We start from the raw sequence: 13540 nt of genomic DNA, 5'->3' as shown, positions 1-13540 counted from the left end.
GTAAGAGGCAGTTATTCATGAATGAGCAAAAAAGCAAACCTCCTCCAACTACCTAGAAATTTTGCAAAAGAAATTATGAGAGGGCTGAAACTGAAAGAGCAAAGAGGACCACACCCAAGCCCATACCCTCAGTTTCTAGGGTACCCCTAAAAGAGAGGAAGGAAGTGACACCACCCTTCCAAACTTGAAGGTTCTGGTTCTCACGCGGAATAGGATAATTGATCCTCAAGACTCCGCAACGTCTCGAGTGCGCCTAGGAGACGGACACCACCAAAGCACCAAATGCATGAGATGAGAGCCGAGACCACTTCTCACTTCTGCACATGCGGACGTGGAGCCCACGTGTCCACGTCATCGTCACCATCAGCATCACCACTACGGCACTGCCCTGCCCAGCACTCAATCCCCCCAGTTCATGACAAACCGACCCTCTTCCCCCACTATGCCCTCTTCCCACGTGTCTGCTTCCATTTGCGACAGTGACTCCACTCCATCACACCGACACGTGGAGTCATAATCACGCATGGGACTTGTCGCCACCCATGTGGCTCCCCACCACTCCCACACTCCCCTTCCCCATACTTTGCCATCCGTACGCTCATCATTACCATCATCATTATCATCATCCCTCTCCCTTAACCACGACGTGGCGCTTTCTGAAGTTACTAGATCAAGCCTTTGACCGGCGTCTCAACCCCACTAATTAACATAGTAATCTAACCTTCTGTTAGCCCTTAAAATTTTCCAATGAATACATAACTCTCTCTAAAATTCTATATAAAGAAATTTGCAGCTCAGGGATTCTAGTATGCTGAAATTTCGGATGAATTGTCAAAATTTTAGGAGAGATTCAGGAAGTTAGGAAGCATCCAAACAAACAAAACACTCTATATTTTTCCTATATTTGATTAATTTAATTGGAAATACATTAGAAAGAAAAAAGGAAAACCCCAACAAGGGGGAAAAAAGGACACTAACATGAAAGTTAGTTGCAGATGAACATCAAGATCAAAGCCAAACACCTTCCAGAATCATCAAAATAAGACCCCAAAAAAAAAAATATCTGAAAAAAATTTACATAAGAGAACAGTCATATTCATCTTACTCTCTCTCTCAATTCCTTTTTTTTGTTTTTCTTTTTGAATCATTTCTTCAAATTTTCTTTGAGAGTTGTGGTTAAATGGTGAGAGGCTAGGGGAGATAGAGAGGGTGATCGTTATCGGACCATTGACTCTGAGTCCAGTAGCCTTGATCAACGTTTCCAGGAAGATCGAAGATACCTTGATCACCACTGGTCTGCCAATCCAACGATGGGAATCCGCCATGGTTTGACCTGTTCTGCAACGCTGATAACTCCACCTGAACAGTCTGATCAAGAAATCCCGCGGTGATCTCCTGCATCTTCAACTCATCGGACATCTTTTGCTGCTGCTGTTGCCACTGTTGATTCTGATCAACTTGTTCTTGATATTTGAACGGTGAAATGTCGGAAATATTGAATCCAAGAGCCGCTGGATCGTTCGACCCCGTCATCAAGCTGGTAAAGCTCCCGATCTCAGGGAAAATGTTACCGTCCGACGAGTGATCCAGCAACGTCGGCATCTCAAAATTTGGGTTTGGACTTTGGGGAGCGAAAAATCTCGATTCGCGAAAACCGACCAACGTCGACGCGGCGTTCGAAGAGGGCGCCGACACCGCCTCCGTCGTGGCGGTCGTCGCCGCCGCGGTGGTGGTAGCGGTAAGGCTCGAGCTTTCGCTACTGGAATGAGAGTTCGATTTCCGCTCACGCGGAGCGTCGGATGACGACTTCGCCTTGGACCGCTTGGTCTTCCGGCAACCGCCTCCAACAGGAACATTACGGAGGACGCCCCCTTTGGTCCAGTACCGCCGACAGCTCTTGCAGAAATGGCGAGGCTGAGAGAGGTTGTAGTTGTTATAGTAGCAGAATTTAGTGTTGAGCGATTCACAGCGCGGACACTTCAAGGCCTGGTTCTGGTGCGGCCGCAGCCTCCGGTCACCTCCAAAGATCCGGCCTCCTCCAGCACCCATTGAATGTATATCTTGCATGTCGTTGAAACCCCCAGTAACGTCAAGAATCCCCACTAAACTCCAACTCTAAACCAGTCGCCACAATTTGAAGAAAAAAGCTTAAAGTTTGTGGTTTCGGAGACCCTCACCTCTCCGGCGAAATGGGGCACCAGTTCAGACTCCAGAGGGAAGTATCAACTCCACCCCCCTCTCTCTGTCTCTCTTTCTCTCTCTCTAAGAAACACTGGGTCTGTGAAAGCAAAATAGCTTCTAAAAAACACTGACAAATATCCCCTGAATACCTTCCAACTCCTTCTATTTCTATTTTATGTTTTCCAACTTTAAAAAACTAAATAAACAAATAAATAAAAATGCTTAATGGAAGCCCAAATTACAAAACTAACCCTATAACACATGGAAATCACTGTGTCAGTGTTTGAGAGCAGCGAAATTACGAAACAGGGCCCAAAACGTGGATGGCTTGATAGGGATAGCTGCAAGGGTGAGCGAGGGGTGTAGGTTGTTAATTGTAATTTAGATTTGTGTAGTGTGTGAGAGAATTGAGCGAGGGGGTGGAGGTGGAGAAGGAGTCCATATAATTGGACAGTGGTGGACCGTACGTCCGTGGCAGAGGATCGAGCCGTCCATGTGGAACACGTGTAGGGCGGAGGAGGGGAGAGTGCAGTAGTCCACAAATCTGGTTGTCGACCTGTCGGCCACCTTATTTATCTAGGTGTCAGTTACAACTGGTAGGAGAGAGGCCACGTAGCGACCCGTGATTGGCGAGCTGTCTTACAGTGGAGGTTACTGTACGACCAAACCGACCTGATTCTGCGTAAATCAGGGATGTTGGTTTGTAAGGAATAGGATAAGGTGAGGAGGCCGGAAGCCGGAAACCGGAGGCCCCCCTCTCCCCTTCTCTCTTCGTTCTCACTTAGTTTTTTTCTTTTTAAATTATTATACATATATTCTTATATTCAGACATGATTTAATATTAGTGCAAGTAATCCAAGGAGTCAATTGAATTTGAATACACGTTGAAGGGAGGCTGTGCTCAGATTTCAACAACATTTTTGACTTTTTAGTGGACCATCAAAACCCTTCTTTAACGTCTCACACATTAAAAAAATTATTACCTAAAAAAGATTTGTTTTCCTACGTTTTTTTTATTAAAAAGAAAAAAAAAGATATAATTTGACTATGTTTTGAAAAGATATGATTTTATCAATTCTAGATTATATATAGAGAGGAAAAGACATTAATCTCGGACGTGGAAAATGTCCTGTTACCCTAACCACCGTCACCGCCCTTTAAATTCTGGCCACTGCCGTTGCACCTGAACATTTCAAAAATAATGATGCCACTTACGACTTTTAACTCCATGCCCTTCACATTGAATTGAAACTTCATCATCATAATATTTAACACAAATGCATGAAAAATAAATAAATAAAATAAAATAAAAGCACCCAACATTGAACGTGAAATCTCAAATCTCCATTTTAATTTTTAATTTTAATTTTATTGCAAATGACTCAAATGGGATGTTGATTGTTGACGACTAGACGTTGGCAGCAATAATTTTTCAAAACCTACCTTCCTAGCCTCTATCGTAGCTGTACTAGAAAAAGAAAAAAAATTGTAGGTGACAGACCACTGTTTGGACATCTTAGGTTACAGAACTGTGGCTCTTGTCTGTAATCCTCAGTCTAATAATTTCAGACTGACCATCTTTTCCCGCACAGGAATTGCATTTTTATCTGCAAAGAGCAGTATTACAATTTTAAAAACTCCATTCTAGGAAATTTCGTATTTTCTTATCTAGGCTTTTCAAAAAGGAAAGTTCTGTTTTGTCAGCGACTAACCTTTCCGTTTGACCAAACATCAACACTGTAAATGGAATAAAATTTAGGTATGATTTGTAGGTTTTTAGTGTACATAAATAATGTTCATCTTTCGTTCTTGATTTACAAACGGTTTGTAAAATAATTTCGATTAGATGGGTATTAACTTATCATTAGACATTAGTTAGCTGGAAACCTGCTACACCTAACAATATTAATTGGATTGACCAAGGTACTTAAAGGATGATTAAGGTGCACTATTTATACCTCTAACGACCGAACCCACCGTTAATTTGTCTGACAATTGGAGTGAGGTGAGGTAGAAGAATATTGACTCTAACGATAATAATAATAATAATATAGTATAAGATTAATTCAACGTAACCTACCAAATTCATTTGAAACAATTGACTACGGGAAATAGTTGGGCGGCCATGAGAACTTACTATTATTAAAATTGTTCTTGTTAAAAATAAATAAATTATGCCAAATATATTTTGATGCTAAATATGCGTGTGAGACCCGACTTAATGATCACATGTTCGTGGTATTTGCTGTCTAGGTGGGACTGATCTTGCATTTCTGATTCATATTAAGAAAATTTTTAAAAAAGGAGAGGAAGAAGAAGAAATGGTACCATCACCATGCCCAAATGTCTAAGGACGACTTTAGGCTACGACTGTACGAGTCATATGATCCCACACCCACCCTCCAACCCCGTGCCTACCCATTTTTCTTGGCCATATAATGTATGATTTTGCAAAGGACGTGGGGTTCTGGCCCATGCATGATGGCAAATTAGTCTCGGCATTGACCATTCCAACGCAAAAAATGAGCATCCGTCCAGCCAGCCACCTTGTAGGCCTAACGCTGCAATATCCTTTGACTCCAAAAGGCTTAAATGAGATAGCACGAGGCTCAATTATAGACCGATGCAAACCCAATAATGGCGCATTGAAAAACAAAAACGAAAAAGAAATTATGTACCCTAAAACAAAATTAAACTCTTGGGTTTGTGGTTGAGTGCGGTAGAAAGGCCCTGAAATTAAAGTGGGAAAGGAAAAAAAAAAAAAAACAGAGGAGGGGGAATTGATTTGATATGGATATGCGGAGAGTGAACAGGTAAGTGAAAGCAACATGTTCACATGCACATGGCCCGGTGGTGGGGGCCCAAATATTAGGTCTTCTGGTATTTGTCCACATCTCTAGAAATTTTAGGTTGAACCTACAACTATATAAGTAGCTATCTCTTAGTTTGGAATTGAAGGCAATTTAGGTTATTATGGTGTGAGTGGATTTATATGGGCTCTCTCAATCCATAAAGATTGCAAAAGATATGGAGGTGGTGGTCTGCTTATGGGTCTTTCCCTCTTGTACCTTAATGGACGTCGCTTTCCTACACCACCAACTTTGGGCTCAGCCTCTACGGCCCAGTCGGTTGGACTGCAGACATCTCTTCAGTTTGGACCCCACCCATCATGTGCTCCCCCTGCCCCACCCCACCCCTCTCTCCTCTCCTCAATCCATTATTACCTCCCCTTCTTCTCCAGCTCTCCTTTCCCATTTTTCCATTTTCTGCCGTCATAGACTTATTACAACAGACTTTTGGAATTTCTTATAATTTCTAGTTCTATTTATCTTTTAGCTTTAGTTATCAAATTTATAAATTTAAAATATTTTTAAAAATAATTCTAAAATGTATTTGATAATAATTTTAAAATTTTCTAATATTTAAAAAAAATTTATTTTTCAAATATTAAAAGGATTGGTATCCTAAAACTATAATTTTAGAAAACGTCACTAAATTTTTTAATATTTAAATAATAAAAATTTTAAATAGTAAAAAATTAAAAACATTTTATAAAATCATTAAAAAAAAATTAAACTCGTTCTTTAATTTTTTTTACTGACATACCCTTAAAAAAATCTTTTTTTTTTTTAACTACATGATAATGTTTTTAGCCTCAAGTTAATAAAAAGAGGAAGTCAATATTCAAAATTTTAGGAAAATTTAAACCCCTAATTAGATATACTTTCTTTTTAAAAAAAAAAAAAAAATCAAATTCATTGAACCCGACAATTTTAGATTGAAGCCAAAAGAAGCCGTGGAGGCACGTTTCAATAAGGCCATGGTGCACATTTTTTCAATAGCACACTGACAAAGGGTGTCTAGGTTGGTCCCACCCACGCCTATTTAGACTCTGGACTCTACCCCCCAACCCCACTTGGGAATGAATATTTATTTATTTATTTCAATTTTCAACCCATCAAAACAAAATAAATATAAATTCTTTGATACTGTAACTTGAAACACGTGAATTAAGTAGGCATCGTGACAATATTATTTATTTAAGGATTTTTAATATTTTATACAAGTGAAAATCTATGGTCGATTATTTTAAAATTAATTGAGAATGTTGGTATCCTCTCCACCACAATTTGTTTTTACACTTGAGGACCGCCCGCTTTTGGAATTCAATTCAATTTTTAGTGGCCCGTGCTTATTTATCCTTATCTGTTTTTAGTATTCATTTTCTTTTTCACTTGACAAATGACAACTTTATCCTTTTTATCTTTAATATTATAATAATATAAATAATTCCAAATCATCATTCAAAATCCAAATTTTTGAACCATTTCTCGGATGTTATTTGATTAAAATAGTCTTTAAAACTCAAAATTTAAAATTTAACTTTATCATTTTATGATATCATTTGAATAAAAATATTCTTATCATTTTCTAATAAGAATAATTATTATTTTTTAAAACTTATATGTAAATACTTAAAATAACAAAAGACACTTATGTCAAAATTGAGTTTTAAAAAAAATATAGGAATTATTAGATTTACAATTTGGAATTATTTTATCTCTTTTAAACAAATATTTATAAAAAAAAAACAATATCCTATCTATTATAAAATTTCGAAGCTTTTAGAAAGGAGAAGGTAAGATAACGATAGTTTGATGCTTTTAAAATTAAAATTAATATTATAAAATTAATGTAACTGAAACGTAGGGGGAAATTTTGAAGATTGGAGACATAAAAACAAAGAAAATGACGGTGGGTGTGTTGGAGTAATGAGAGGGGAAAAGGAAAAGGAGACTTGGAGAGAGGCCGAAACAACAAAGAAGAATAAGAAACAGGGGATCCAAAGTAATCCTACAGCGGGTCGTATACGGCTGTACTATTAGTTGAGATGCCCCTCTCCACACTTCATTTGGTGGCCCACTGGCCCACTGGCCCCCTGGCGCCCACCCCCCCCCCCCCCCCCAACTCTAAAAATCATGCCGTTGTACCTTTCCTCATCCCTCCCCAAATGATAATTTTACCCAATTCCTCCCCTCAATTATACGCCCCCCCATGCACATCCTAAACTACCCAAAATCTTCTCGAGCAGTCCTCTCCACTTTTACTTCATTTTCTCCACAAACAAACAAGCTTTGGAACCATCCATTTTGCTTCACCCTACCCTTCACTGTTACCCTTTAATCAGAGCCTGAATTCATGGTTTTACCAATAAACCAGCTGAAATTTTGATGACATGACTCGGATTGGGAGTTGGGGGGGCTCAAGATAGGGGCGGTGGGGCTCTGAAAGTAGACCTGAGATATATACATTGAGGGGGAGAGAGGGAGAGAAGATACAAAAAATGGATAGTGATGTGATTCTAATGAGCAACTTGACACAACTGCTTGTCACAAATTTGGTCCCCCTCTTGCCACAATATACCAACAAAATACAAATGATGTTTCGTTGTTTTTCCTTTGTTTTTGTTTTGTATCCTTTTTTTTTTTTTTTTTTTTTTTTAACAAGCTTTTTACGTTAACACAATATGAATGCCCAGATCTCCTAGTCACATCTAAACGATACTGCAATTATACATGAATACAAATCAATGGCTTCTTCTAAAACCACAATGTCTTATCACTGCTAATTGAGGTTAAGGCAAAGGGATTAATCAAGATTTCTACGCCACACCCGCTAATGTCGTGATTAATCATTCTAATTATGTCGACACTACAATCCATCCTGCCCATGCCCCACAAAGAATTGGGGTTCCCTGTTCTAGTGGCCTATGGTCCTAGCAAGACTACGAAACCAAAATATCTTCAAAAAGATCTTGCAAGTAGATATATTTGTACTATATGGATTGATGAGGGCATTCATGAACAAATATAGAATCTCTCCCAGAAACCACATTCAGAGGCTTAATCCTGGGAAATGAGATAGGAGATATGCCTCTAAGGGGTCAAGCTGTATTATCTGTAACTACAAAATGAGGCATGGTCCTAATCAACATCTTCACTTTTCATCAGACACCTGGTTTGAACTTTGAACTTTGAACTTTGAACTAAGAACAGTTCAGAATTCAAATTATATGATAGTGCAAGTTGAAGCATAGCAGATGAAACACTCTGGTTTTTTTTCTTAATTAAAATTTTCGGTTTTGGTAAAATGATATGTTTGAGTCTCTCAAATAAAGATAGCGGAAACCAGCAACCAACATGACATGGCCCATATGGAATCTGGGGTTAGGGACAGAAAGCTCCACATCAAGCACAACTTGACTTAATTATTGAGGTTGAGCTCTTACCTGTCACTTAATGGTGCCATGCCTTGCCACTATGAAACTTGTGAGCTTGATCCCAAGCTTAATCTACCAAAAATAAGTAAATAAAAATAATGAGAATGAGAATGATCCATGAGTTAGATGGAATAAAATTTTCCAACAGCTAGTACATGGTCTTAATAACAACATTGTTCTCTCCCAGCTAGAATTTATATTTATGAGCAACAACACCCAGCAGTGATGAAGACAGACATAATCCCCATATTCAAGTATTGACTTCTGCACATGGGGGAGGGAAGAGGGGACTGTTCAACAACCTAATCAAATGATCGATACGATTAAAAATGTTAGCCACACTGGTAGGAGCAAGTATTTAATTCAATGGAATTGGGGGGTGAGCCTACCACATGGTGGAAAGCCATTGTTAAACCATCCAGTAATGGTTTTGGTAGTCCTAGTAATGGCACCATGAGTCTCAACCAACATATGTACCTAACACATAACAAAAATGGGGAAACACAACATCGCCATAGATGATGTTTTGATGCAGAAATGACTGCAGAGAGGCGTGTGCAAACATGGCAACCTCAGCAAAACCGAGCTTACATGCCTCTAGGTTACCTTAAATTTGCCAATCCTCTTTCCCATAAAACAAAGTGACTGCCTACCATTATTGTAAAATCAAACAAACACTCCAAACATGGCAGAAGAAGAGATCAGCAACACATGTCGGTAAACACATTTTTAACGCATGTGAAGAAGTCATGAAGCAAAGGGTACTTGGAAGTATATCTGTGTTCTGTTCATATGTCTATATTATCTGTCATAGACTCATAAATTGTACTAGAGGCAGCCATTCATAGACAAAATATGTAGTTCCACCTCAGAAAGAGGGCTTTGGCCAGTTGTTCAGTTACCTAAATTTGGTGCAACTGAGCTCCCTTTTGTCAAAGTGCCTCGTGAAGTCGATCTGCAGGAATGATTGGCTAGGCATTCACGTGATAAGCTTGGGGCGGTTGAGCTTAGTCCATATGTCTGTGCTGTGACCAAAAGCAAATGTGAAAATGTAAAATGGGTAGTGAGCAGACATAGCATATCAATTAGTCATTTAATGGTATCAGAAGCCAATAAAAATAACAAGTCATACTAGTGTTAAGTCCTTATCTGCATCACAACAAACCACTCATGCCAAGGGTGTCATGTCTCCATATATATATATATATATAGAGAGAGAGAGAGAGAGAGAGAGAGAGAGAGATGTATGTTTCGTTATCGTTATCGTCTGTCTTCATTTGTATTGTCCTCTCCTTTCTTCCAAGTTCCATCACAGTCTTGCCATTCACTTTCTTCTACATCTTTCCTTCCATCTCTTCTCACAATGCATTTGTTGATATTGTCCACAGATTGTTGTAGCATTTTCTCATATGGGTTTACTAGCTTTCCAACGACTTTTCCCCATCTTCCATTGGATAATTCCGTTGTCAGAAATGACTCAAGTCCTGTAGCCAGTCAAATTCTGGAACCTTTGCTTTAGCTTCAACTGATATTTGATTATCTGGTTACAAACATAAAGTTCCACTGATTCATCCCACTTCCAATACGACAAAAATCAAACTAGACCCCTAGTGATGATTCACAAATACATCTAGACCCAGGTCTTCTTTCCCTTCTGTTCACGCAGGGGCCTAATGAAGACTTGTTTTAAGGAATTATGCTATTTTTGGATTTTAAATAGAATTCCAAAGTCCTGTGAACAGGGCATCCATAGTTATATTAGTCATTGAAAATCTGACACCCTTTTTATACGTCAAAAACCAAGGAAATGATGCCAAGGGAAATCCTCCACAAGTGCATGTTACAATCATTTTTTGAAACTCAAAAAAGTGGGTTATTATGCTCTGAACTGTTTAGTAGGAAGTGTTTTCAAAAACGGTTTTCAAAAATAGTTTTTTAAAACAGAAACAAAAATAAGTTTCAGAATTTGAAATGTTGTTAACCCATTTTTATATTTTTAAACAATCCTTAAAAATAACTTTCATATATATTATTTTATCTTAGTATAATTATTTTTTAAAACAACCCTCAAAAAATAAATGAAAACAAATAAAACATGTTCTTAGAAAATATCATCTTGTGCTTTCAAAAACAGAAAACTATTTTATGATAAAAGGTTCTTAAAAACAAGAAACTATTTTCCAAAATTTCAAGCATACCCTAGTCTCTTCCAAAAACTGATGTCCTGCACTTTTGGAAGGCGTAATGAACAGCCTGCTTTTGAACAATCACATTCGAATGAGCGTTTTGGTAACTTGTAAGCAACCCAAGACTTGTTGAATTTGGGCGTCTTTCCTATATACCGAAATTTTGATTACAGGAGAATAAATTGCCTTGTTCCTTTGATTACCAATCATAACAAATACAGGGTTTAGGCCAAGTATCATCAGCTCATATTCTTGATTTCATGCTGTATTAGAACAAACATACACCTGAACGAAAGCTGCTGAGTAGCTGATGCCCCATCCTCCAAGAAAGTCATGAATTTATGAACACAGTTCTTTGAGAGGATCGCTGCAAAATTCAAAATTGAGATCAAGCAATTCATAATAAAATTTATCCCTTGCAGGGTTCTGTGCAGCATCACCAGAAAAATGAGGCATTTCAAGATTATCTCAAGTCTAAGATTGATTCAGGAGACCAGCTCCTTGGACATTGATAAACACCACATAGACTAATTAACTAGAGTTCTATGCATTTTGATTGTCCAAATGATGGAATTTCCATGCAATTCCCGATAATGATATATATTGCTAGGAAAAATATCAATATACCTGGTGGATCATCGATTTCTACAAAATTCAACATAAACACCTGCAAGCCAGATGGAAGGAGCATAAAATAATGGAAAAGAAAAAGATAAAAAAACTTGAGGCCTTGCTTCAGAGTGCTGGTAGTGAAATCCATCTAGCATTCACTTATATCATCCGAGAACCAGGGGAGAAAGAAGGAAGATGGGTAGAAGTATCATAGTTGTTTATTTCACAATCATAAATTTTTAGAAGGAACAGCTCCAGGAAGCAAGTCGAATATAAAAGGTTTTCTGTGCCAACCATCCATGGTAATTTAGTCTAATTCCTTCTGAATAAGTGTCTGGATGCAGATGTATTTAACCCGACTTTTTTTTCTTTTTCTTTCCAGTAAGTGCCTAAAATTATTATAACAAGAAGTGGATGTAAATTCTTAATGAAATTTAATACATTGCAGAAGAAAGAACCTTAAGAAGGCTGAAATTTTAGAAAATCAACCATCTACTTTGCTTAGAAGATGAGGAGCATCCAGCAAGTTACAATGCATGAATTCTATCGAACAGAAAGAGAAATAAGAAAGGGCAATCCCCCTGCATGTACAGGGTATGCAGAAAATATTCAAGAAACAAAATTACAAGAAGAAAATGAATATCCAAGAATCCAAGAACTTCAATCTTTTAAATATCTCCAACCCCAAAAACCCAATAATACAGAGAGTAACTTAAATCTTCTAATCTAACTCTCTAATTCACTTCCCCAAACAGACATGTAACATAACTGCACTGATTTTACAGAAAGTTTACAGTGTGTGCATACCATGAGGTCTACTGAAGAAGCAGACTGGAGAAGTAATTACGGGTCAATAATTACCAACTAAAGGATGATGAACTCCAAATTTTCAAAGGGAAACTACAGGATTGTTCCTTTATATTAAGTACCTCCAATCACCTTATTCTTTGTGTATAATAATGTGTAATTAAAGCCATAGAGGACAGCATAGACCACTATAAATGTTTATAACAGCTCTTAAAACCAAAGTTCGTTGAGGAAACTCAAGGCCACTAGACCAAGGATCAAAAACACAAACCCTATACCTATACAACCAGCAGAGGAGGTTTAAATGAGTAAATACCCCAACATTCATAAAAAGTCTTTATATATAGAAAATAAAATAAAAAGAGTATCCTCCCCAACATATAGCTATCACCATGGATCAAAAATGAAAGCCTTGTCTATATACAACCAATAGAGAAAGTCTAACACAGTAACACTAAAATTAATTTTGAGTCTTGAAGGAGAAAAAAGAGTGTTCTCTGTCCACAACTTAGAGCATCCCTCCATACCAAACTCTGATATGGGGGCAAAACCACAAATGGGTCAGGATATAGGCGTACTACTATGGATATGAAATTGATGCAATGGTAATGGAAGAGGCACCTATAAGAAGAACTTTACTCATTTGAGTATTTTAAGAACACTTTTAAACATTAAAAATGCCATACTGAGATATGCATTGAACAGCACTCTTGTGTCCATTTTGCATTGCATGTTAAGTTTGTACACCCCATTAAAATCTACATATTTGTTGCTTCTTGCTTAAATGTTTTGAGTTTTTTATTAATATTAATTTTGATTGTAAAACACATAATTGAAAAACGTCATTGGCTGCTTAAGTGAGGACACCCATCAAGCTAGCACAGTGTAGTAGGAAACCTAAAATTTTGTTAAAGAACAAATTTTATTGTGATACATGGAACCGCATCACTTTATCAGTATGAAACCTTCTTATAAGGGATGACAACTGATTTAGGACAGAAAAAGGATAACAGAAAGATATGAGACCTATCAGACTGAGAATCTGAACTCATAGGTTTTCCTCTGAGGTACCAGTAAGACATATTGCAACATAGCAGGACAATGTCGTTCAGACTCTTATTAGGACCACCAGAGAGGCCTCATTACTGATTAGCAATTGATGTGTTCAATATTTTTACTGACTAGCAAGCTGCTAACTGATCCATTTGTTCACAGACAGCAAGAATTCAAGAAGAATGAGCCCCCATTGATCCAATAGCAGGTATAAATAAATAAAAAATCTAATTTGTATGAATATCAACTGCCATCATAAAGGAATATGCTAACAAAAGCAGCTTTCCTTGTTGCAAAATCAAGCGGTCTTAACTGACAATTATATGGCAACAGACTCATCACTGGACCACAAAAGAGAAGAGGTTACTCCACCTATCATGTCAATAAAAAAGGATTATCAAGACAACAGGTTAATACATAA

General features: G+C 37.6%; 1 protein-coding gene across 1 annotated transcript; it reads right to left on the bottom strand.

Moving 5' to 3' along the window:
- Window positions 1-875: 875 nt before the first annotated feature.
- On the bottom strand, window positions 876-3209 carry LOC100262950 (dof zinc finger protein DOF5.4). The gene has a single exon (XM_002267056.5). The coding sequence runs from the start codon at window positions 2065-2067 to the stop codon at window positions 1192-1194; it is 876 nt and encodes a 291-aa protein (XP_002267092.1). The 5' UTR covers window positions 2068-3209; the 3' UTR covers window positions 876-1191.
- Between the last annotated feature and the right edge of the window lie 10331 nt (window positions 3210-13540).

The sequence above is a fragment of the Vitis vinifera genome, chromosome 17 (genome assembly GCF_030704535.1).
Source record: "Vitis vinifera cultivar Pinot Noir 40024 chromosome 17, ASM3070453v1".
NCBI classification, from domain to species: Eukaryota; Viridiplantae; Streptophyta; class Magnoliopsida; order Vitales; family Vitaceae; genus Vitis; species Vitis vinifera.
Note: the sequence above shows the minus strand (reverse complement) of the source record. Positions and strands in the feature narration are given on the sequence as shown.

Bases quoted from the DNA above. Each gene is read 5' to 3' on its own strand.
- LOC100262950 (XM_002267056.5), bottom strand. From the start codon at position 2,067: ATGCAAGATATACATTCAATGGGTGCTGGAGGAGGCCGGATCTTTGGA.